At 60.6% G+C, this 22,227-nt stretch overlaps 8 protein-coding genes across 11 annotated transcripts in view; 1 reads left to right on the top strand and 7 right to left on the bottom strand.

Moving 5' to 3' along the window:
• Positions 1-22,227, top strand: part of UBAP2 (ubiquitin associated protein 2) — a 238,357-nt gene that overhangs the window by 148,542 nt on the left and 67,588 nt on the right. The window lies entirely within an intron of this gene.
• LOC143173027 (interferon-like) lies at positions 829-1,410 on the bottom strand. Its single transcript, XM_076362993.1, has one exon. The coding sequence runs from the start codon at positions 1,408-1,410 to the stop codon at positions 829-831; it is 582 nt and encodes a 193-aa protein (XP_076219108.1).
• LOC143172996 (interferon-like) lies at positions 3,901-4,482 on the bottom strand. The gene has a single exon (XM_076362943.1). The coding sequence runs from the start codon at positions 4,480-4,482 to the stop codon at positions 3,901-3,903; it is 582 nt and encodes a 193-aa protein (XP_076219058.1).
• Positions 6,961-7,542, bottom strand: LOC143172995 (interferon-like). Its single transcript, XM_076362942.1, has one exon. The coding sequence runs from the start codon at positions 7,540-7,542 to the stop codon at positions 6,961-6,963; it is 582 nt and encodes a 193-aa protein (XP_076219057.1).
• LOC143172974 (interferon-like) lies at positions 10,033-10,614 on the bottom strand. The gene has a single exon (XM_076362902.1). It carries the CDS (start codon positions 10,612-10,614, stop codon positions 10,033-10,035), a length of 582 nt encoding a protein of 193 aa, XP_076219017.1.
• On the bottom strand, positions 13,105-13,686 carry LOC143172882 (interferon-like). Its single transcript, XM_076362727.1, has one exon. The coding sequence runs from the start codon at positions 13,684-13,686 to the stop codon at positions 13,105-13,107; it is 582 nt and encodes a 193-aa protein (XP_076218842.1).
• On the bottom strand, positions 16,171-16,752 carry LOC143172883 (interferon-like). The gene has a single exon (XM_076362728.1). The coding sequence runs from the start codon at positions 16,750-16,752 to the stop codon at positions 16,171-16,173; it is 582 nt and encodes a 193-aa protein (XP_076218843.1).
• Positions 19,243-19,824, bottom strand: LOC143172864 (interferon-like). Its single transcript, XM_076362706.1, has one exon. The coding sequence runs from the start codon at positions 19,822-19,824 to the stop codon at positions 19,243-19,245; it is 582 nt and encodes a 193-aa protein (XP_076218821.1).

The following is a 22,227-nucleotide window of genomic DNA, read 5'->3' as shown; positions in this document are numbered from 1 at the left end:
CTTCCTTGAGTCTCGTCTGAATCTGGCCTCTCTTAGTTTAAAACCGTTACCCCTTGTCCTATCGCTACAGGCCCTATTAGAACGTCTGCGCCCATCTTTCTTATAAGCCCCCCTTAAGTATTGAAAGGCTGCAATAAGGTCTCCCCGGAGCCTTCTCTTCTCCAGGCTGAAGAACCCCAACTCCCCCCCAGGAGAGGTGTCCCAGCCCTCTGATCGTGTTTGTGGCCCTCGTCTGGAGGCGCTCCAACAGGTCCGCGTCTTGCTTGTACTGAGGGCTGCAGAGCAGCTGATTATCAGTCGATCCAAAGCGGGGTGGAAGGTGGAAAATGTTGAGGAGAACGAGGGCCGAAGAGCTGATTCTGACGACGGCGGCTAAACCCTGGCAGAGGTTTTTGCAAGAAGTTGAGGGAAGCGCCTCGCTGGGGAGGTGCCAAAGAGAAGAGTGGGCACGGGATCTGCAGAGCCCTGTTGGGAGCAGGGCTCGGAGCAGGTGTTGAGTGGAGGTGGCTTCCCCCCACCCCGCAGGCTCGTTCCTGTGCTTCTGAGACAAGAGGCACCGGCAATCTTTTTGCAACAGGTCTTTATTTTCTGTCGAATAAATAGGTGAATAAATAGATAAAACCCATTGTCAAAATAAATAGACCAAGTTCTATAAATAGAGGAGCGGTCAGTGGAGGCGGAGGGTGCAGGGCCGTTCTTGCAGCGGCTCTTGCCGTGGGTCAGGGGAGGCGGGAGGACAGAGGTGGGGATGGGGCGGTGGTCGAGAAGCGGTGGCGTCGTCGTGGGTGGGGGTGCGTGGGGCCGTGCGGGTTGGTCGGGGTGGTTGGGCTAGTTGCTCATGGTGCGGGTGAGGTTGTGGAGGTGTTGGAAGCAGGCGCCAGCTTCGAGGCGGACGTGGTCCCAGGCGCAGGCGCTGTGGTTGTGGGTGTGGAGGAAGTCCTGGATGTGCCTGAAGTATCTGCTGATGTTGAGCAGGAGGTTGCGGGGCCCTTGGCCTTGGAAGAGCATGCCGTTGGCTGGCACGCATTGCTCCAGGTTGTGCTTGTAATGCTGGAGGTTGTTGAGGAGGCGATGGCGTGCCTGGGCGTCCCAGTGGTGGGGGGTGCTGGGGCTGCTGAGGGTTGTGAAGAGGTGCTGGAGGATGCGGAGGGCAATGTCGGCGGCTTGCTGTGGGTGGTTGGTGTGGAGGAGGGTGTCGGGGAAGAAGGGCGCCTGCTGGTGGTGGCAGGGCTGTGGCGGGCTGGGAGCCATGGCCCGGAGGAGCTGGAGGCTGTCCCAGGGGAAGGTGGCGTCGCGGGGACGCAGGTGGCGGCAGGCGAGGGCGGTGGCGGTGGCGAGAGCCGTCAGGAGGAGCAGGAGCGCCGGGGCGCCGTGCCGCGGGCAGGGCTGCGGGGTTGCGGGCGCAGCCATGGTGGGGCTGTGGGTGCTGCGTGGGTGGTGCTGGTCAGGAGCCTGGTCAGGCTTGGCGGTGGTGCGGGTGGGCGCTGTGCTTGGGGTGCTGCCGGGTGGCCGGCTTTATGTGGTGCGGCGGCTTTGCCTTCCTCGCTTTCTGGTTGCAGCGAGTTTCCGGCTGTGGTTTTCAGTTTTGGCTGGTGGCTGTGGTGGTCTTGGGGAAGTGCGTTGGTGGGGTGGCCGTGCGTGGGGAGGGCGGTGGCGGTGGTGTGCTGGGGGGAAGGTTGGCCGTAGTGGTTGAGTGGGGGATGCGAAAGCGCTGGGGCAGAGCGCTTGGGGGCAGCTGTGCCGGGGAGGTGTGTTAGGGTTTCCCTGTTGCCTGCAGGGCGAGCTGCGGTGCCTCTTTTCTGCAGCTGAAGTTTCCCTTCCTGCCCAAGGGTCTTTTCCGTCTGTGATGCCCTGGTGTTGGTTGTGGTCTGTTTTCCTTTCACTTGTGGCTCGCCTTTGTTTTCATCTTAGCCGGTCTTTTCTTTTCTTTTCTTCTTTTCTTTTCTTTTCGTGTTGGGAAGGGTTGTGAAGTGACGTCGCTTGGCAGAGCCTGGGGAGCCCCCTCCTGGAGCGAGGGCCTGGGGGTGGCGGGGGCTTGCGAGGAGGTGGCTCTGGGTGTAGGCACTTGAGCATTGGATGTGTTCCTGGACGGAGCTGCCCCAGCTCCTGCGTTTGAAGGTGATCGAGAGTGGGGAAGAAAGGCAGGAGGAGAGGCGTGAGGAAAAAGGAAGAGGAAAAAGGGAAGAGCTTTGCTGCTGCTGCTGGGTTGGATCCCTGGCTGTGGTCCCATGCGTGTGGCCCTGTAGCAGGGGTCTTGTTGTGTTTTCTGTGCCTCCTTGCCTGAGGTGGCTGGAGAGCGAAGAAGAAGATGTCCCCCGTAAGCGAAGGGTCTTGCGTTTGGGGTGGCCTGAGCCCCTGCGCCCCTGGAGGAGGGGCGTCCAAGAGTCCTCTGGAGGTGGAGCTGAGCGAGCCGATGTAGTTCTAGAACTCTAGTGGGAGGAGGAGGAGGTGGAGGTTGCCCTCGCTGAGGTTTTCAGGTCCCTTCCAACAGCAAGGGCAACGTTCTGCTTGTGCGAGAGACGCTGGGAGACGTGTTTTCTCAAAGCTTGTGGAGCAGGGGAAACGTGTGTGTGGTGGTGGTGGTGGTGGTGGTGGTGGCAGGGCGGTGGCGGTGGTGGGAGCCGTGGTCTTGTCAGGCAACGTTGTGTTGGTGGGTGCTGTGCTTGGGGTGCTGCTGGCACGCGCCCGATGATTTGGCGTACCTAGGTGGCGTGCGTCACTGCAGGAGGTAGGCTGATGTTGGAGGTCCGTGGCCGCAAGGTGTTTTCAAGTGGCGCAACGGGAGAGCTGTCGTGAAAAATGCCTGAAGCGGCAAGTGCAGCCGAACTCGGCCTAATCAAAGCGATCTCTGCCGTGCCTCTCCTTCATCGAATCGACTGGTTTGGGTTGGGAGGGACCTTTAAAGGTCGTCCGGTCCAACCCCCCAGCAATGAGCAGGGCCATCTTCAACTAGGTCGGGTTGCTCGGAGCCCCGTCCGACCTGAGCTTGAATGTTTCCAGGGATGGGGCACCCACCAGCTCTCTGGGCAACCTGTGGCAGCGCTTCACCCCCCTCACGGTAAAAAATGTCTTCCTTGAGTCTCGTCTGAATCTGGCCTCTCTTAGTTTAAAACCGTTACCCCTTGTCCTATCGCTACAGGCCCTATTAGAACGTCTGCGCCCATCTTTCTTATAAGCCCCCCTTAAGTATTGAAAGGCCGCAATAAGGTCTCCCCGGAGCCTTCTCTTCTCCAGGCTGAAGAACCCCAACTCCCCCCCAGGAGAGGTGTCCCAGCCCTCTGATCGTGTTTGTGGCCCTCGTCTGGAGGCGCTCCAACAGGTCCGCGTCTTGCTTGTACTGAGGGCTGCAGAGCAGCTGATTATCAGTCGATCCAAAGCGGGGTGGAAGGTGGAAAATGTTGAGGAGAACGAGGGCCGAAGAGCTGATTCTGACGACGGCGGCTAAACCCTGGCAGAGGTTTTTGCAAGAAGTTGAGGGAAGCGCCTCGCTGGGGAGGTGCCAAAGAGAAGAGTGGGCACGGGATCTGCAGAGCCCTGTTGGGAGCAGGGCTCGGAGCAGGTGTTGAGTGGAGGTGGCTTCCCCCCACCCCGCAGGCTCGTTCCTGTGCTTCTGAGACAAGAGGCACCGGCAATCTTTTTGCAACAGGTCTTTATTTTCTGTCGAATAAATAGGTGAATAAATAGATGATAAAACCCATTGTCAAAATAAATAGACCAAGTTCTATAAATAGAGGAGCGGTCAGTGGAGGCGGAGGGTGCAGGGCCGTTCTTGCAGCGGCTCTTGCCGTGGGTCAGGGGAGGCGGGAGGACAGAGGTGGGGATGGGGCGGTGGTCGAGAAGCGGTGGCGTCGTCGTGGGTGGGGGTGCGTGGGGCCGTGCGGGTTGGTCGGGGTGGTTGGGCTAGTTGCTCATGGTGCGGGTGAGGTTGTGGAGGTGTTGGAAGCAGGCGCCAGCTTCGAGGCGGACGTGGTCCCAGGCGCAGGCGCTGTGGTTGTGGGTGTGGAGGAAGTCCTGGATGTGCCTGAAGTATCTGCTGATGTTGAGCAGGAGGTTGCGGGGCCCTTGGCCTTGGAAGAGCATGCCGTTGGCTGGCACGCATTGCTCCAGGTTGTGCTTGTAATGCTGGAGGTTGTTGAGGAGGCGATGGCGTGCCTGGGCGTCCCAGTGGTGGGGGGTGCTGGGGCTGCTGAGGGTTGTGAAGAGGTGCTGGAGGATGCGGAGGGCAATGTCGGCGGCTTGCTGTGGGTGGTTGGTGTGGAGGAGGGTGTCGGGGAAGAAGGGCGCCTGCTGGTGGTGGCAGGGCTGTGGCGGGCTGGGAGCCATGGCCCGGAGGAGCTGGAGGCTGTCCCAGGGGAAGGTGGCGTCGCGGGGACGCAGGTGGCGGCAGGCGAGGGCGGTGGCGGTGGCGAGAGCCGTCAGGAGGAGCAGGAGCGCCGGGGCGCCGTGCCGCGGGCAGGGCTGCGGGGTTGCGGGCGCAGCCATGGTGGGGCTGTGGGTGCTGCGTGGGTGGTGCTGGTCAGGAGCCTGGTCAGGCTTGGCGGTGGTGCGGGTGGGCGCTGTGCTTGGGGTGCTGCCGGGTGGCCGGCTTTATGTGGTGCGGCGGCTTTGCCTTCCTCGCTTTCTGGTTGCAGCGAGTTTCCGGCTGTGGTTTTCAGTTTTGGCTGGTGGCTGTGGTGGTCTTGGGGAAGTGCGTTGGTGGGGTGGCCGTGCGTGGGGAGGGCGGTGGCGGTGGTGTGCTGGGGGGAAGGTTGGCCGTAGTGGTTGAGTGGGGGATGCGAAAGCGCTGGGGCAGAGCGCTTGGGGGCAGCTGTGCCGGGGAGGTGTGTTAGGGTTTCCCTGTTGCCTGCAGGGCGAGCTGCGGTGCCTCTTTTCTGCAGCTGAAGTTTCCCTTCCTGCCCAAGGGTCTTTTCCGTCTGTGATGCCCTGGTGTTGGTTGTGGTCTGTTTTCCTTTCACTTGTGGCTCGCCTTTGTTTTCATCTTAGCCGGTCTTTTCTTTTCTTTTCTTCTTTTCTTTTCTTTTCGTGTTGGGAAGGGTTGTGAAGTGACGTCGCTTGGCAGAGCCTGGGGAGCCCCCTCCTGGAGCGAGGGCCTGGGGGTGGCGGGGGCTTGCGAGGAGGTGGCTCTGGGTGTAGGCACTTGAGCATTGGATGTGTTCCTGGACGGAGCTGCCCCAGCTCCTGCGTTTGAAGGTGATCGAGAGTGGGGAAGAAAGGCAGGAGGAGAGGCGTGAGGAAAAAGGAAGAGGAAAAAGGGAAGAGCTTTGCTGCTGCTGCTGGGTTGGATCCCTGGCTGTGGTCCCATGCGTGTGGCCCTGTAGCAGGGGTCTTGTTGTGTTTTCTGTGCCTCCTTGCCTGAGGTGGCTGGAGAGCGAAGAAGAAGATGTCCCCCGTAAGCGAAGGGTCTTGCGTTTGGGGTGGCCTGAGCCCCTGCGCCCCTGGAGGAGGGGCGTCCAAGAGTCCTCTGGAGGTGGAGCTGAGCGAGCCGATGTAGTTCTAGAACTCTAGTGGGAGGAGGAGGAGGTGGAGGTTGCCCTCGCTGAGGTTTTCAGGTCCCTTCCAACAGCAAGGGCAACATTCTGCTTGTGCGAGAGACGCTGGGAGACGTGTTTTCTCAAAGCTTGTGGAGCAGGGGAAACGTGTGTGTGGTGGTGGTGGTGGCAGGGCGGTGGCGGTGGTGGGAGCCGTGGTCTTGTCAGGCAACGTTGTGTTGGTGGGTGCTGTGCTTGGGGTGCTGCTGGCACGCGCCCGATGATTTGGCGTACCTAGGTGGCGTGCGTCACTGCAGGAGGTAGGCTGATGTTGGAGGTCCGTGGCTGCAAGGTGTTTTCAAGCGGCGCAACGGGAGAGCTGTCGTGAAAAATGCCTGAAGCGGCAAGCGCAGCCGAACTCGGCCTAATCAAAGCGATCTCTGCCGTGCCTCTCCTTCATCGAATCGACTGGTTTGGGTTGGGAGGGACCTTTAAAGGTCGTCCGGTCCAACCCCCCAGCAATGAGCAGGGCCATCTTCAACTAGGTCGGGTTGCTCGGAGCCCCGTCCGACCTGAGCTTGAATGTTTCCAGGGATGGGGCACCCACCAGCTCTCTGGGCAACCTGTGGCAGCGCTTCACCCCCCTCACGGTAAAAAATGTCTTCCTTGAGTCTCGTCTGAATCTGGCCTCTCTTAGTTTAAAACCGTTACCCCTTGTCCTATCGCTACAGGCCCTATTAGAACGTCTGCGCCCATCTTTCTTATAAGCCCCCCTTAAGTATTGAAAGGCTGCAATAAGGTCTCCCCGGAGCCTTCTCTTCTCCAGGCTGAAGAACCCCAACTCCCCCCCAGGAGAGGTGTCCCAGCCCTCTGATCGTGTTTGTGGCCCTCGTCTGGAGGCGCTCCAACAGGTCCGCGTCTTGCTTGTACTGAGGGCTGCAGAGCAGCTGATCATCAGTCGGTCCAAAGCGGGGTGGAAGGTGGAAAATGTTGAGGAGAACGAGGGCCGAAGAGCTGATTCTGACGACGGCGGCTAAACCCTGGCAGAGGTTTTTGCAAGAGGTTGAGGGAAGCGCCTCGCTGGGGAGGTGCCAAAGAGAAGAGTGGGCACGGGATCTGCAGAGCCCTGTTGGGAGCAGGGCTCGGAGCAGGTGTTGAGTGGAGGTGGCTTCCCCCCACCCCGCAGGCTCGTTCCTGTGCTTCTGAGACAAGAGGCACCGGCAGTCTTTTTGCAACAGGTCTTTATTTTCTGTCGAATAAATAGGTGAATAAATAGATGATAAAACCCATTGTCAAAATAAATAGACCAAGTTCTATAAATAGAGGAGCGGTCAGTGGAGGCGGAGGGTGCAGGGCCGTTCTTGCAGCGGCTCTTGCCGTGGGTCAGGGGAGGCGGGAGGACAGAGGTGGGGATGGGGCGGTGGTCGAGAAGCGGTGGCGTCGTCGTGGGTGGGGGTGCGTGGGGCCGTGCGGGTTGGTCGGGGTGGTTGGGCTAGTTGCTCATGGTGCGGGTGAGGTTGTGGAGGTGTTGGAAGCAGGCGCCAGCTTCGAGGCGGACGTGGTCCCAGGCGCAGGCGCTGTGGTTGTGGGTGTGGAGGAAGTCCTGGATGTGCCTGAAGTATCTGCTGATGTTGAGCAGGAGGTTGCGGGGCCCTTGGCCTTGGAAGAGCATGCCGTTGGCTGGCACGCATTGCTCCAGGTTGTGCTTGTAATGCTGGAGGTTGTTGAGGAGGCGATGGCGTGCCTGGGCGTCCCAGTGGTGGGGGGTGCTGGGGCTGCTGAGGGTTGTGAAGAGGTGCTGGAGGATGCGGAGGGCAATGTCGGCGGCTTGCTGTGGGTGGTTGGTGTGGAGGAGGGTGTCGGGGAAGAAGGGCGCCTGCTGGTGGTGGCAGGGCTGTGGCGGGCTGGGAGCCATGGCCCGGAGGAGCTGGAGGCTGTCCCAGGGGAAGGTGGCGTCGCGGGGACGCAGGTGGCGGCAGGCGAGGGCGGTGGCGGTGGCGAGAGCCGTCAGGAGGAGCAGGAGCGCCGGGGCGCCGTGCCGCGGGCAGGGCTGCGGGGTTGCGGGCGCAGCCATGGTGGGGCTGTGGGTGCTGCGTGGGTGGTGCTGGTCAGGAGCCTGGTCAGGCTTGGCGGTGGTGCGGGTGGGCGCTGTGCTTGGGGTGCTGCCGGGTGGCCGGCTTTATGTGGTGCGGCGGCTTTGCCTTCCTCGCTTTCTGGTTGCAGCGAGTTTCCGGCTGTGGTTTTCAGTTTTGGCTGGTGGCTGTGGTGGTCTTGGGGAAGTGCGTTGGTGGGGTGGCCGTGCGTGGGGAGGGCGGTGGCGGTGGTGTGCTGGGGGGAAGGTTGGCCGTAGTGGTTGAGTGGGGGATGCGAAAGCGCTGGGGCAGAGCGCTTGGGGGCAGCTGTGCCGGGGAGGTGTGTTAGGGTTTCCCTGTTGCCTGCAGGGCGAGCTGCGGTGCCTCTTTTCTGCAGCTGAAGTTTCCCTTCCTGCCCAAGGGTCTTTTCCGTCTGTGATGCCCTGGTGTTGGTTGTGGTCTGTTTTCCTTTCACTTGTGGCTCGCCTTTGTTTTCATCTTAGCCGGTCTTTTCTTTTCTTTTCTTCTTTTCTTTTCTTTTCGTGTTGGGAAGGGTTGTGAAGTGACGTCGCTTGGCAGAGCCTGGGGAGCCCCCTCCTGGAGCGAGGGCCTGGGGGTGGCGGGGGCTTGCGAGGAGGTGGCTCTGGGTGTAGGCACTTGAGCATTGGATGTGTTCCTGGACGGAGCTGCCCCAGCTCCTGCGTTTGAAGGTGATCGAGAGTGGGGAAGAAAGGCAGGAGGAGAGGCGTGAGGAAAAAGGAAGAGGAAAAAGGGAAGAGCTTTGCTGCTGCTGCTGGGTTGGGTCCCTGGCTGTGGTCCCATGCGTGTGGCCCTGTAGCAGGGGTCTTGTTGTGTTTTCTGTGCCTCCTTGCCTGAGGTGGCTGGAGAGCGAAGAAGAAGATGTCCCCCGTAAGCGAAGGGTCTTGCGTTTGGGGTGGCCTGAGCCCCTGCGCCCCTGGAGGAGGGGCGTCCAAGAGTCCTCTGGAGGTGGAGCTGAGCGAGCCGATGTAGTTCTAGAACTCTAGTGGGAGGAGGAGGAGGTGGAGGTTGCCCTCGCTGAGGTTTTCAGGTCCCTTCCAACAGCAAGGGCAACGTTCTGCTTGTGCGAGAGACGCTGGGAGACGTGTTTTCTCAAAGCTTGTGGAGCAGGGGAAACGTGTGTGTGGTGGTGGTGGTGGTGGTGGTGGTGGCAGGGCGGTGGCGGTGGTGGGAGCCGTGGTCTTGTCAGGCAACGTTGTGTTGGTGGGTGCTGTGCTTGGGGTGCTGCTGGCACGCGCGCGATGATTTGGCGTACCTAGGTGGCGTGCGTCACTGCAGGAGGTAGGCTGATGTTGGAGGTCCGTGGCCGCAAGGTGTTTTCAAGCGGCGCAACGGGAGAGCTGTCGTGAAAAATGCCTGAAGCGGCAAGTGCAGCCGAACTCGGCCTAATCAAAGCGATCTCTGCCGTGCCTCTCCTTCATCGAATCGACTGGTTTGGGTTGGGAGGGACCTTTAAAGGTCGTCCGGTCCAACCCCCCAGCAATGAGCAGGGCCATCTTCAACTAGGTCGGGTTGCTCGGAGCCCCGTCCGACCTGAGCTTGAATGTTTCCAGGGATGGGGCACCCACCAGCTCTCTGGGCAACCTGTGGCAGCGCTTCACCCCCCTCACGGTAAAAAATGTCTTCCTTGAGTCTCGTCTGAATCTGGCCTCTCTTAGTTTAAAACCGTTACCCCTTGTCCTATCGCTACAGGCCCTATTAGAACGTCTGCGCCCATCTTTCTTATAAGCCCCCCTTAAGTGTTGAAAGGCTGCAATAAGGTCTCCCCGGAGCCTTCTCTTCTCCAGGCTGAAGAACCCCAACTCCCCCCCAGGAGAGGTGTCCCAGCCCTCTGATCGTGTTTGTGGCCCTCGTCTGGAGGCGCTCCAACAGGTCCGCGTCTTGCTTGTACTGAGGGCTGCAGAGCAGCTGATCATCAGTCGGTCCAAAGCGGGGTGGAAGGTGGAAAATGTTGAGGAGAACGAGGGCCGAAGAGCTGATTCTGACGACGGCGGCTAAACCCTGGCAGAGGTTTTTGCAAGAGGTTGAGGGAAGCGCCTCGCTGGGGAGGTGCCAAAGAGAAGAGTGGGCACGGGATCTGCAGAGCCCTGTTGGGAGCAGGGCTCGGAGCAGGTGTTGAGTGGAGGTGGCTTCCTCCCACCCCGCAGGCTCGTTCCTGTGCTTCTGAGACAAGAGGCACCGGCAGTCTTTTTGCAACAGGTCTTTATTTTCTGTCGAATAAATAGGTGAATAAATAGATGATAAAACCCATTGTCAAAATAAATAGACCAAGTTCTATAAATAGAGGAGCGGTCAGTGGAGGCGGAGGGTGCAGGGCCGTTCTTGCAGCGGCTCTTGCCGTGGGTCAGGGGAGGCGGGAGGACAGAGGTGGGGATGGGGCGGTGGTCGAGAAGCGGTGGCGTCGTCGTGGGTGGGGGTGCGTGGGGCCGTGCGGGTTGGTCGGGGTGGTTGGGCTAGTTGCTCATGGTGCGGGTGAGGTTGTGGAGGTGTTGGAAGCAGGCGCCAGCTTCGAGGCGGACGTGGTCCCAGGCGCAGGCGCTGTGGTTGTGGGTGTGGAGGAAGTCCTGGATGTGCCTGAAGTATCTGCTGATGTTGAGCAGGAGGTTGCGGGGCCCTTGGCCTTGGAAGAGCATGCCGTTGGCTGGCACGCATTGCTCCAGGTTGTGCTTGTAATGCTGGAGGTTGTTGAGGAGGCGATGGCGTGCCTGGGCGTCCCAGTGGTGGGGGGTGCTGGGGCTGCTGAGGGTTGTGAAGAGGTGCTGGAGGATGCGGAGGGCAATGTCGGCGGCTTGCTGTGGGTGGTTGGTGTGGAGGAGGGTGTCGGGGAAGAAGGGCGCCTGCTGGTGGTGGCAGGGCTGTGGCGGGCTGGGAGCCATGGCCCGGAGGAGCTGGAGGCTGTCCCAGGGGAAGGTGGCGTCGCGGGGACGCAGGTGGCGGCAGGCGAGGGCGGTGGCGGTGGCGAGAGCCGTCAGGAGGAGCAGGAGCGCCGGGGCGCCGTGCCGCGGGCAGGGCTGCGGGGTTGCGGGCGCAGCCATGGTGGGGCTGTGGGTGCTGCGTGGGTGGTGCTGGTCAGGAGCCTGGTCAGGCTTGGCGGTGGTGCGGGTGGGCGCTGTGCTTGGGGTGCTGCCGGGTGGCCGGCTTTATGTGGTGCGGCGGCTTTGCCTTCCTCGCTTTCTGGTTGCAGCGAGTTTCCGGCTGTGGTTTTCAGTTTTGGCTGGTGGCTGTGGTGGTCTTGGGGAAGTGCGTTGGTGGGGTGGCCGTGCGTGGGGAGGGCGGTGGCGGTGGTGTGCTGGGGGGAAGGTTGGCCGTAGTGGTTGAGTGGGGGATGCGAAAGCGCTGGGGCAGAGCGCTTGGGGGCAGCTGTGCCGGGGAGGTGTGTTAGGGTTTCCCTGTTGCCTGCAGGGCGAGCTGCGGTGCCTCTTTTCTGCAGCTGAAGTTTCCCTTCCTGCCCAAGGGTCTTTTCCGTCTGTGATGCCCTGGTGTTGGTTGTGGTCTGTTTTCCTTTCACTTGTGGCTCGCCTTTGTTTTCATCTTAGCCGGTCTTTTCTTTTCTTTTCTTCTTTTCTTTTCTTTTCGTGTTGGGAAGGGTTGTGAAGTGACGTCGCTTGGCAGAGCCTGGGGAGCCCCCTCCTGGAGCGAGGGCCTGGGGGTGGCGGGGGCTTGCGAGGAGGTGGCTCTGGGTGTAGGCACTTGAGCATTGGATGTGTTCCTGGACGGAGCTGCCCCAGCTCCTGCGTTTGAAGGTGATCGAGAGTGGGGAAGAAAGGCAGGAGGAGAGGCGTGAGGAAAAAGGAAGAGGAAAAAGGGAAGAGCTTTGCTGCTGCTGCTGGGTTGGGTCCCTGGCTGTGGTCCCATGCGTGTGGCCCTGTAGCAGGGGTCTTGTTGTGTTTTCTGTGCCTCCTTGCCTGAGGTGGCTGGAGAGCGAAGAAGAAGATGTCCCCCGTAAGCGAAGGGTCTTGCGTTTGGGGTGGCCTGAGCCCCTGCGCCCCTGGAGGAGGGGCGTCCAAGAGTCCTCTGGAGGTGGAGCTGAGCGAGCTGATGTAGTTCTAGAACTCTAGTGGGAAGAGGAGGAGGTGGAGGTTGCCCTCGCTGAGGTTTTCAGGTCCCTTCCAACAGCAAGGGCAACGTTCTGCTTGTGCGAGAGACGCTGGGAGACGTGTTTTCTCAAAGCTTGTGGAGCAGGGGAAACGTGTGTGTGGTGGTGGTGGTGGTGGTGGTGGTGGCAGGGCGGTGGCGGTGGTGGGAGCCGTGGTCTTGTCAGGCAACGTTGTGTTGGTGGGTGCTGTGCTTGGGGTGCTGCTGGCACGCGCCCGATGATTTGGCGTACCTAGGTGGCGTGCGTCACTGCAGGAGGTAGGCTGATGTTGGAGGTCCGTGGCTGCAAGGTGTTTTCAAGCGGCGCAACGGGAGAGCTGTCGTGAAAAATGCCTGAAGCGGCAAGCGCAGCCGAACTCGGCCTAATCAAAGCGATCTCTGCCGTGCCTCTCCTTCATCGAATCGACTGGTTTGGGTTGGGAGGGACCTTTAAAGGTCGTCCGGTCCAACCCCCCAGCAATGAGCAGGGCCATCTTCAACTAGGTCGGGTTGCTCGGAGCCCCGTCCGACCTGAGCTTGAATGTTTCCAGGGATGGGGCACCCACCAGCTCTCTGGGCAACCTGTGGCAGCGCTTCACCCCCCTCACGGTAAAAAATGTCTTCCTTGAGTCTCGTCTGAATCTGGCCTCTCTTAGTTTAAAACCGTTACCCCTTGTCCTATCGCTACAGGCCCTATTAGAACGTCTGCGCCCATCTTTCTTATAAGCCCCCCTTAAGTATTGAAAGGCTGCAATAAGGTCTCCCCGGAGCCTTCTCTTCTCCAGGCTGAAGAACCCCAACTCCCCCCCAGGAGAGGTGTCCCAGCCCTCTGATCGTGTTTGTGGCCCTCGTCTGGAGGCGCTCCAACAGGTCCGCGTCTTGCTTGTACTGAGGGCTGCAGAGCAGCTGATCATCAGTCGGTCCAAAGCGGGGTGGAAGGTGGAAAATGTTGAGGAGAACGAGGGCCGAAGAGCTGATTCTGACGACGGCGGCTAAACCCTGGCAGAGGTTTTTGCAAGAGGTTGAGGGAAGCGCCTCGCTGGGGAGGTGCCAAAGAGAAGAGTGGGCACGGGATCTGCAGAGCCCTGTTGGGAGCAGGGCTCGGAGCAGGTGTTGAGTGGAGGTGGCTTCCCCCCACCCCGCAGGCTCGTTCCTGTGCTTCTGAGACAAGAGGCACCGGCAATCTTTTTGCAACAGGTCTTTATTTTCTGTCGAATAAATAGGTGAATAAATAGATGATAAAACCCATTGTCAAAATAAATAGACCAAGTTCTATAAATAGAGGAGCGGTCAGTGGAGGCGGAGGGTGCAGGGCCGTTCTTGCAGCGGCTCTTGCCGTGGGTCAGGGGAGGCGGGAGGACAGAGGTGGGGATGGGGCGGTGGTCGAGAAGCGGTGGCGTCGTCGTGGGTGGGGGTGCGTGGGGCCGTGCGGGTTGGTCGGGGTGGTTGGGCTAGTTGCTCATGGTGCGGGTGAGGTTGTGGAGGTGTTGGAAGCAGGCGCCAGCTTCGAGGCGGACGTGGTCCCAGGCGCAGGCGCTGTGGTTGTGGGTGTGGAGGAAGTCCTGGATGTGCCTGAAGTATCTGCTGATGTTGAGCAGGAGGTTGCGGGGCCCTTGGCCTTGGAAGAGCATGCCGTTGGCTGGCACGCATTGCTCCAGGTTGTGCTTGTAATGCTGGAGGTTGTTGAGGAGGCGATGGCGTGCCTGGGCGTCCCAGTGGTGGGGGGTGCTGGGGCTGCTGAGGGTTGTGAAGAGGTGCTGGAGGATGCGGAGGGCAATGTCGGCGGCTTGCTGTGGGTGGTTGGTGTGGAGGAGGGTGTCGGGGAAGAAGGGCGCCTGCTGGTGGTGGCAGGGCTGTGGCGGGCTGGGAGCCATGGCCCGGAGGAGCTGGAGGCTGTCCCAGGGGAAGGTGGCGTCGCGGGGACGCAGGTGGCGGCAGGCGAGGGCGGTGGCGGTGGCGAGAGCCGTCAGGAGGAGCAGGAGCGCCGGGGCGCCGTGCCGCGGGCAGGGCTGCGGGGTTGCGGGCGCAGCCATGGTGGGGCTGTGGGTGCTGCGTGGGTGGTGCTGGTCAGGAGCCTGGTCAGGCTTGGCGGTGGTGCGGGTGGGCGCTGTGCTTGGGGTGCTGCCGGGTGGCCGGCTTTATGTGGTGCGGCGGCTTTGCCTTCCTCGCTTTCTGGTTGCAGCGAGTTTCCGGCTGTGGTTTTCAGTTTTGGCTGGTGGCTGTGGTGGTCTTGGGGAAGTGCGTTGGTGGGGTGGCCGTGCGTGGGGAGGGCGGTGGCGGTGGTGTGCTGGGGGGAAGGTTGGCCGTAGTGGTTGAGTGGGGGATGCGAAAGCGCTGGGGCAGAGCGCTTGGGGGCAGCTGTGCCGGGGAGGTGTGTTAGGGTTTCCCTGTTGCCTGCAGGGCGAGCTGCGGTGCCTCTTTTCTGCAGCTGAAGTTTCCCTTCCTGCCCAAGGGTCTTTTCCGTCTGTGATGCCCTGGTGTTGGTTGTGGTCTGTTTTCCTTTCACTTGTGGCTCGCCTTTGTTTTCATCTTAGCCGGTCTTTTCTTTTCTTTTCTTCTTTTCTTTTCTTTTCGTGTTGGGAAGGGTTGTGAAGTGACGTCGCTTGGCAGAGCCTGGGGAGCCCCCTCCTGGAGCGAGGGCCTGGGGGTGGCGGGGGCTTGCGAGGAGGTGGCTCTGGGTGTAGGCACTTGAGCATTGGATGTGTTCCTGGACGGAGCTGCCCCAGCTCCTGCGTTTGAAGGTGATCGAGAGTGGGGAAGAAAGGCAGGAGGAGAGGCGTGAGGAAAAAGGAAGAGGAAAAAGGGAAGAGCTTTGCTGCTGCTGCTGGGTTGGGTCCCTGGCTGTGGTCCCATGCGTGTGGCCCTGTAGCAGGGGTCTTGTTGTGTTTTCTGTGCCTCCTTGCCTGAGGTGGCTGGAGAGCGAAGAAGAAGATGTCCCCCGTAAGCGAAGGGTCTTGCGTTTGGGGTGGCCTGAGCCCCTGCGCCCCTGGAGGAGGGGCGTCCAAGAGTCCTCTGGAGGTGGAGCTGAGCGAGCCGATGTAGTTCTAGAACTCTAGTGGGAAGAGGAGGAGGTGGAGGTTGCCCTCGCTGAGGTTTTCAGGTCCCTTCCAACAGCAAGGGCAACGTTCTGCTTGTGCGAGAGACGCTGGGAGACGTGTTTTCTCAAAGCTTGTGGAGCAGGGGAAACGTGTGTGTGGTGGTGGTGGTGGTGGTGGCAGGGCGGTGGCGGTGGTGGGAGCCGTGGTCTTGTCAGGCAACGTTGTGTTGGTGGGTGCTGTGCTTGGGGTGCTGCTGGCACGCGCCCGATGATTTGGCGTACCTAGGTGGCGTGCGTCACTGCAGGAGGTAGGCTGATGTTGGAGGTCCGTGGCCGCAAGGTGTTTTCAAGCGGCGCAACGGGAGAGCTGTCGTGAAAAATGCCTGAAGCGGCAAGCGCAGCCAAACTCGGCCTAATCAAAGCGATCTCTGCCGTGCCTCTCCTTCATCGAATCGACTGGTTTGGGTTGGGAGGGACCTTTAAAGGTCGTCCGGTCCAACCCCCCAGCAATGAGCAGGGCCATCTTCAACTAGGTCGGGTTGCTCGGAGCCCCGTCCGACCTGAGCTTGAATGTTTCCAGGGATGGGGCACCCACCAGCTCTCTGGGCAACCTGTGGCAGCGCTTCACCCCCCTCACGGTAAAAAATGTCTTCCTTGAGTCTCGTCTGAATCTGGCCTCTCTTAGTTTAAAACCGTTACCCCTTGTCCTATCGCTACAGGCCCTATTAGAACGTCTGTGCCCATCTTTCTTATAAGCCCCCCTTAAGTGTTGAAAGGCCGCAATAAGGTCTCCCCGGAGCCTTCTCTTCTCCAGGCTGAAGAACCCCAACTCCCCTCCAGGAGAGGTGTCCCAGCCCTCTGATCGTGTTTGTGGCCCTCGTCTGGAGGCGCTCCAACAGGTCCGCGTCTTGCTTGTACTGAGGGCTGCAGAGCAGCTGATCATCAGTCGGTCCAAAGCGGGGTGGAAGGTGGAAAATGTTGAGGAGAACGAGGGCCGAAGAGCTGATTCTGACGACGGCGGCTAAACCCTGGCAGAGGTTTTTGCAAGAAGTTGAGGGAAGCGCCTCGCTGGGGAGGTGCCAAAGAGAAGAGTGGGCACGGGATCTGCAGAGCCCTGTTGGGAGCAGGGCTCGGAGCAGGTGTTGAGTGGAGGTGGCTTCCCCCCACCCCGCAGGCTCGTTCCTGTGCTTCTGAGACAAGAGGCACCGGCAATCTTTTTGCAACAGGTCTTTATTTTCTGTCGAATAAATAGGTGAATAAATAGATGATAAAACCCATTGTCAAAATAAATAGACCAAGTTCTATAAATAGAGGAGCGGTCAGTGGAGGCGGAGGGTGCAGGGCCGTTCTTGCAGCGGCTCTTGCCGTGGGTCAGGGGAGGCGGGAGGACAGAGGTGGGGATGGGGCGGTGGTCGAGAAGCGGTGGCGTCGTCGTGGGTGGGGGTGCGTGGGGCCGTGCGGGTTGGTCGGGGTGGTTGGGCTAGTTGCTCATGGTGCGGGTGAGGTTGTGGAGGTGTTGGAAGCAGGCGCCAGCTTCGAGGCGGACGTGGTCCCAGGCGCAGGCGCTGTGGTTGTGGGTGTGGAGGAAGTCCTGGATGTGCCTGAAGTATCTGCTGATGTTGAGCAGGAGGTTGCGGGGCCCTTGGCCTTGGAAGAGCATGCCGTTGGCTGGCACGCATTGCTCCAGGTTGTGCTTGTAATGCTGGAGGTTGTTGAGGAGGCGATGGCGTGCCTGGGCGTCCCAGTGGTGGGGGGTGCTGGGGCTGCTGAGGGTTGTGAAGAGGTGCTGGAGGATGCGGAGGGCAATGTCGGCGGCTTGCTGTGGGTGGTTGGTGTGGAGGAGGGTGTCGGGGAAGAAGGGCGCCTGCTGGTGGTGGCAGGGCTGTGGCGGGCTGGGAGCCATGGCCCGGAGGAGCTGGAGGCTGTCCCAGGGGAAGGTGGCGTCGCGGGGACGCAGGTGGCGGCAGGCGAGGGCGGTGGCGGTGGCGAGAGCCGTCAGGAGGAGCAGGAGCGCCGGGGCGCCGTGCCGCGGGCAGGGCTGCGGGGTTGCGGGCGCAGCCATGGTGGGGCTGTGGGTGCTGCGTGGGTGGTGCTGGTCAGGAGCCTGGTCAGGCTTGGCGGTGGTGCGGGTGGGCGCTGTGCTTGGGGTGCTGCCGGGTGGCCGGCTTTATGTGGTGCGGCGGCTTTGCCTTCCTCGCTTTCTGGTTGCAGCGAGTTTCCGGCTGTGGTTTTCAGTTTTGGCTGGTGGCTGTGGTGGTCTTGGGGAAGTGCGTTGGTGGGGTGGCCGTGCGTGGGGAGGGCGGTGGCGGTGGTGTGCTGGGGGGAAGGTTGGCCGTAGTGGTTGAGTGGGGGATGCGAAAGCGCTGGGGCAGAGCGCTTGGGGGCAGCTGTGCCGGGGAGGTGTGTTAGGGTTTCCCTGTTGCCTGCAGGGCGAGCTGCGGTGCCTCTTTTCTGCAGCTGAAGTTTCCCTTCCTGCCCAAGGGTCTTTTCCGTCTGTGATGCCCTGGTGTTGGTTGTGGTCTGTTTTCCTTTCACTTGTGGCTCGCCTTTGTTTTCATCTTAGCCGGTCTTTTCTTTTCTTTTCTTCTTTTCTTTTCTTTTCGTGTTGGGAAGGGTTGTGAAGTGACGTCGCTTGGCAGAGCCTGGGGAGCCCCCTCCTGGAGCGAGGGCCTGGGGGTGGCGGGGGCTTGCGAGGAGGTGGCTCTGGGTGTAGGCACTTGAGCATTGGATGTGTTCCTGGACGGAGCTGCCCCAGCTCCTGCGTTTGAAGGTGATCGAGAGTGGGGAAGAAAGGCAGGAGGAGAGGCGTGAGGAAAAAGGAAGAGGAAAAAGGGAAGAGCTTTGCTGCTGCTGCTGGGTTGGATCCCTGGCTGTGGTCCCATGCGTGTGGCCCTGTAGCAGGGGTCTTGTTGTGTTTTCTGTGCCTCCTTGCCTGAGGTGGCTGGAGAGCGAAGAAGAAGATGTCCCCCGTAAGCGAAGGGTCTTGCGTTTGGGGTGGCCTGAGCCCCTGCGCCCCTGGAGGAGGGGCGTCCAAGAGTCCTCTGGAGGTGGAGCTGAGCGAGCCGATGTAGTTCTAGAACTCTAGTGGGAGGAGGAGGAGGTGGAGGTTGCCCTCGCTGAGGTTTTCAGGTCCCTTCCAACAGCAAGGGCAACGTTCTGCTTGTGCGAGAGATGCTGGGAGACGTGTTTTCTCAAAGCTTGTGGAGCAGGGGAAACGTGTGTGTGGTGGTGGTGGTGGTGGTGGTGGTGGCAGGGCGGTGGCGGTGGTGGGAGCCGTGGTCTTGTCAGGCAACGTTGTGTTGGTGGGTGCTGTGCTTGGGGTGCTGCTGGCACGCGCCCGATGATTTGGCGTACCTAGGTGGCGTGCGTCACTGCAGGAGGTAGGCTGATGTTGGAGGTCCGTGGCCGCAAGGTGTTTTCAAGCGGCGCAACGGGAGAGCTGTCGTGAAAAATGCCTGAAGCGGCAAGCGCAGCCGAACTCGGCCTAATCAAAGCGATCTCTGCCGTGCCTCTCCTTCATCGAATCGACTGGTTTGGGTTGGGAGGGACCTTTAAAGGTCGTCCGGTCCAACCCCCCAGCAATGAGCAGGGCCATCTTCAACTAGGTCGGGTTGCTCGGAGCCCCGTCCGACCTGAGCTTGAATGTTTCCAGGGATGGGGCACCCACCAGCTCTCTGGGCAACCTGTGGCAGCGCTTCACCCCCCTCACGGTAAAAAATGTCTTCCTTGAGTCTCGTCTGAATCTGGCCTCTCTTAGTTTAAAACCGTTACCCCTTGTCCTATCGCTACAGGCCCTATTAGAACGTCTGCGCCCATCTTTCTTATAAGCCCCCCTTAAGTATTGAAAGGCTGCAATAAGGTCTCCCCGGAGCCTTCTCTTCTCCAGGCTGAAGAACCCCAACTCCCCCCCAGGAGAGGTGTCCCAGCCCTCTGATCGTGTTTGTGGCCCTCGTCTGGAGGCGCTCCAACAGGTCCGCGTCTTGCTTGTACTGAGGGCTGCAGAGCAGCTGATCATCAGTCGGTCCAAAGCGGGGTGGAAGGTGGAAAATGTTGAGGAGAACGAGGGCCGAAGAGCTGATTCTGACGACGGCGGCTAAACCCTGGCAGAGGTTTTTGCAAGAGGTTGAGGGAAGCGCCTCGCTGGGGAGGTGCCAAAGAGAAGAGTGGGCACGGGATCTGCAGAGCCCTGTTGGGAGCAGGGCTCGGAGCAGGTGTTGAGTGGAGGTGGCTTCCCCCCACCCCGCAGGCTCGTTCCTGTGCTTCTGAGACAAGAGGCACCGGCAATCTTTTTGCAACAGGTCTTTATTTTCTGTCGAATAAATAGGTGAATAAATAGATGATAAAACCCATTGTCAAAATAAATAGACCAAGTTCTATAAATAGAGGAGCGGTCAGTGGAGGCGGAGGGTGCAGGGCCGTTCTTGCAGCGGCTCTTGCCGTGGGTCAGGGGAGGCGGGAGGACAGAGGTGGGGATGGGGCGGTGGTCGAGAAGCGGTGGCGTCGTCGTGGGTGGGGGTGCGTGGGGCCGTGCGGGTTGGTCGGGGTGGTTGGGCTAGTTGCTCATGGTGCGGGTGAGGTTGTGGAGGTGTTGGAAGCAGGCGCCAGCTTCGAGGCGGACGTGGTCCCAGGCGCAGGCGCTGTGGTTGTGGGTGTGGAGGAAGTCCTGGATGTGCCTGAAGTATCTGCTGATGTTGAGCAGGAGGTTGCGGGGCCCTTGGCCTTGGAAGAGCATGCCGTTGGCTGGCACGCATTGCTCCAGGTTGTGCTTGTAATGCTGGAGGTTGTTGAGGAGGCGATGGCGTGCCTGGGCGTCCCAGTGGTGGGGGGTGCTGGGGCTGCTGAGGGTTGTGAAGAGGTGCTGGAGGATGCGGAGGGCAATGTCGGCGGCTTGCTGTGGGTGGTTGGTGTGGAGGAGGGTGTCGGGGAAGAAGGGCGCCTGCTGGTGGTGGCAGGGCTGTGGCGGGCTGGGAGCCATGGCCCGGAGGAGCTGGAGGCTGTCCCAGGGGAAGGTGGCGTCGCGGGGACGCAGGTGGCGGCAGGCGAGGGCGGTGGCGGTGGCGAGAGCCGTCAGGAGGAGCAGGAGCGCCGGGGCGCCGTGCCGCGGGCAGGGCTGCGGGGTTGCGGGCGCAGCCATGGTGGGGCTGTGGGTGCTGCGTGGGTGGTGCTGGTCAGGAGCCTGGTCAGGCTTGGCGGTGGTGCGGGTGGGCGCTGTGCTTGGGGTGCTGCCGGGTGGCCGGCTTTATGTGGTGCGGCGGCTTTGCCTTCCTCGCTTTCTGGTTGCAGCGAGTTTCCGGCTGTGGTTTTCAGTTTTGGCTGGTGGCTGTGGTGGTCTTGGGGAAGTGCGTTGGTGGGGTGGCCGTGCGTGGGGAGGGCGGTGGCGGTGGTGTGCTGGGGGGAAGGTTGGCCGTAGTGGTTGAGTGGGGGATGCGAAAGCGCTGGGGCAGAGCGCTTGGGGGCAGCTGTGCCGGGGAGGTGTGTTAGGGTTTCCCTGTTGCCTGCAGGGCGAGCTGCGGTGCCTCTTTTCTGCAGCTGAAGTTTCCCTTCCTGCCCAAGGGTCTTTTCCGTCTGTGATGCCCTGGTGTTGGTTGTGGTCTGTTTTCCTTTCACTTGTGGCTCGCCTTTGTTTTCATCTTAGCCGGTCTTTTCTTTTCTTTTCTTCTTTTCTTTTCTTTTCGTGTTGGGAAGGGTTGTGAAGTGACGTCGCTTGGCAGAGCCTGGGGAGCCCCCTCCTGGAGCGAGGGCCTGGGGGTGGCGGGGGCTTGCGAGGAGGTGGCTCTGGGTGTAGGCACTTGAGCATTGGATGTGTTCCTGGACGGAGCTGCCCCAGCTCCTGCGTTTGAAGGTGATCGAGAGTGGGGAAGAAAGGCAGGAGGAGAGGCGTGAGGAAAAAGGAAGAGGAAAAAGGGAAGAGCTTTGCTGCTGCTGCTGGGTTGGATCCCTGGCTGTGGTCCCATGCGTGTGGCCCTGTAGCAGGGGTCTTGTTGTGTTTTCTGTGCCTCCTTGCCTGAGGTGGCTGGAGAGCGAAGAAGAAGATGTCCCCCGTAAGCGAAGGGTCTTGCGTTTGGGGTGGCCTGAGCCCCTGCGCCCCTGGAGGAGGGGCGTCCAAGAGTCCTCTGGAGGTGGAGCTGAGTGAGCCGATGTAGTTCTAGAACTCTAGTGGGAAGAGGAGGAGGTGGAGGTTGCCCTCGCTGAGGTTTTCAGGTCCCTTCCAACAGCAAGGGCAACGTTCTGCTTGTGCGAGAGACGCTGGGAGACGTGTTTTCTCAAAGCTTGTGGAGCAGGGGAAACGTGTGTGTGGTGGTGGTGGTGGTGGTGGTGGTGGCAGGGCGGTGGCGGTGGTGGGAGCCGTGGTCTTGTCAGGCAACGTTGTGTTGGTGGGTGCTGTGCTTGGGGTGCTGCTGGCACGCGCCCGATGATTTGGCGTACCTAGGTGGCGTGCGTCACTGCAGGAGGTAGGCTGATGTTGGAGGTCCGTGGCCGCAAGGTGTTTTCAAGCGGCGCAACGGGAGAGCTGTCGTGAAAAATGCCTGAAGCGGCAAGCGCAGCCAAACTCGGCCTAATCAAAGCGATCTCTGCCGTGCCTCTCCTTCATCGAATCGACTGGTTTGGGTTGGGAGGGACCTTTAAAGGTCGTCCGGTCCAACCCCCCAGCAATGAGCAGGGCCATCTTCAACTAGGTCGGGTTGCTCGGAGCCCCGTCCGACCTGAGCTTGAATGTTTCCAGGGATGGGGCACCCACCAGCTCTCTGGGCAACCTGTGGCAGCGCTTCACCCCCCTCACGGTAAAAAATGTCTTCCTTGAGTCTCGTCTGAATCTGGCCTCTCTTAGTTTAAAACCGTTACCCCTTGTCCTATCGCTACAGGCCCTATTAGAACGTCTGCGCCCATCTTTCTTATAAGCCCCCCTTAAGTGTTGAAAGGCCGCAATAAGGTCTCCCCGGAGCCTTCTCTTCTCCAGGCTGAAGAACCCCAACTCCCCTCCAGGAGAGGTGTCCCAGCCCTCTGATCGTGTTTGTGGCCCTCGTCTGGAGGCGCTCCAACAGGTCCGCGTCTTGCTTGTACTGAGGGCTGCAGAGCAGCTGATCATCAGTCGGTCCAAAGCGGGGTGGAAGGTGGAAAATGTTGAGGAGAACGAGGGCCGAAGAGCTGATTCTGACGACGGCGGCTAAACCCTGGCAGAGGTTTTTGCAAGAAGTTGAGGGAAGCGCCTCGCTGGGGAGGTGCCAAAGAGAAGAGTGGGCACGGGATCTGCAGAGCCCTGTTGGGAGCAGGGCTCGGAGCAGGTGTTGAGTGGAGGTGGCTTCCCCCCACCCCGCAGGCTCGTTCCTGTGCTTCTGAGACAAGAGGCACCGGCAATCTTTTTGCAACAGGTCTTTATTTTCTGTCGAATAAATAGGTGAATAAATAGATGATAAAACCCATTGTCAAAATAAATAGACCAAGTTCTATAAATAGAGGAGCGGTCAGTGGAGGCGGAGGGTGCAGGGCCGTTCTTGCAGCGGCTCTTGCCGTGGGTCAGGGGAGGCGGGAGGACAGA

The sequence above is a fragment of the Aptenodytes patagonicus genome, chromosome Z (assembly GCF_965638725.1).
Source record: "Aptenodytes patagonicus chromosome Z, bAptPat1.pri.cur, whole genome shotgun sequence".
Lineage (NCBI taxonomy): Eukaryota > Metazoa > Chordata > Aves > Sphenisciformes > Spheniscidae > Aptenodytes > Aptenodytes patagonicus.
The sequence above is the reverse complement of the archived record's forward strand: the minus strand, read 5'-3'. Positions and strand labels throughout refer to the sequence as shown.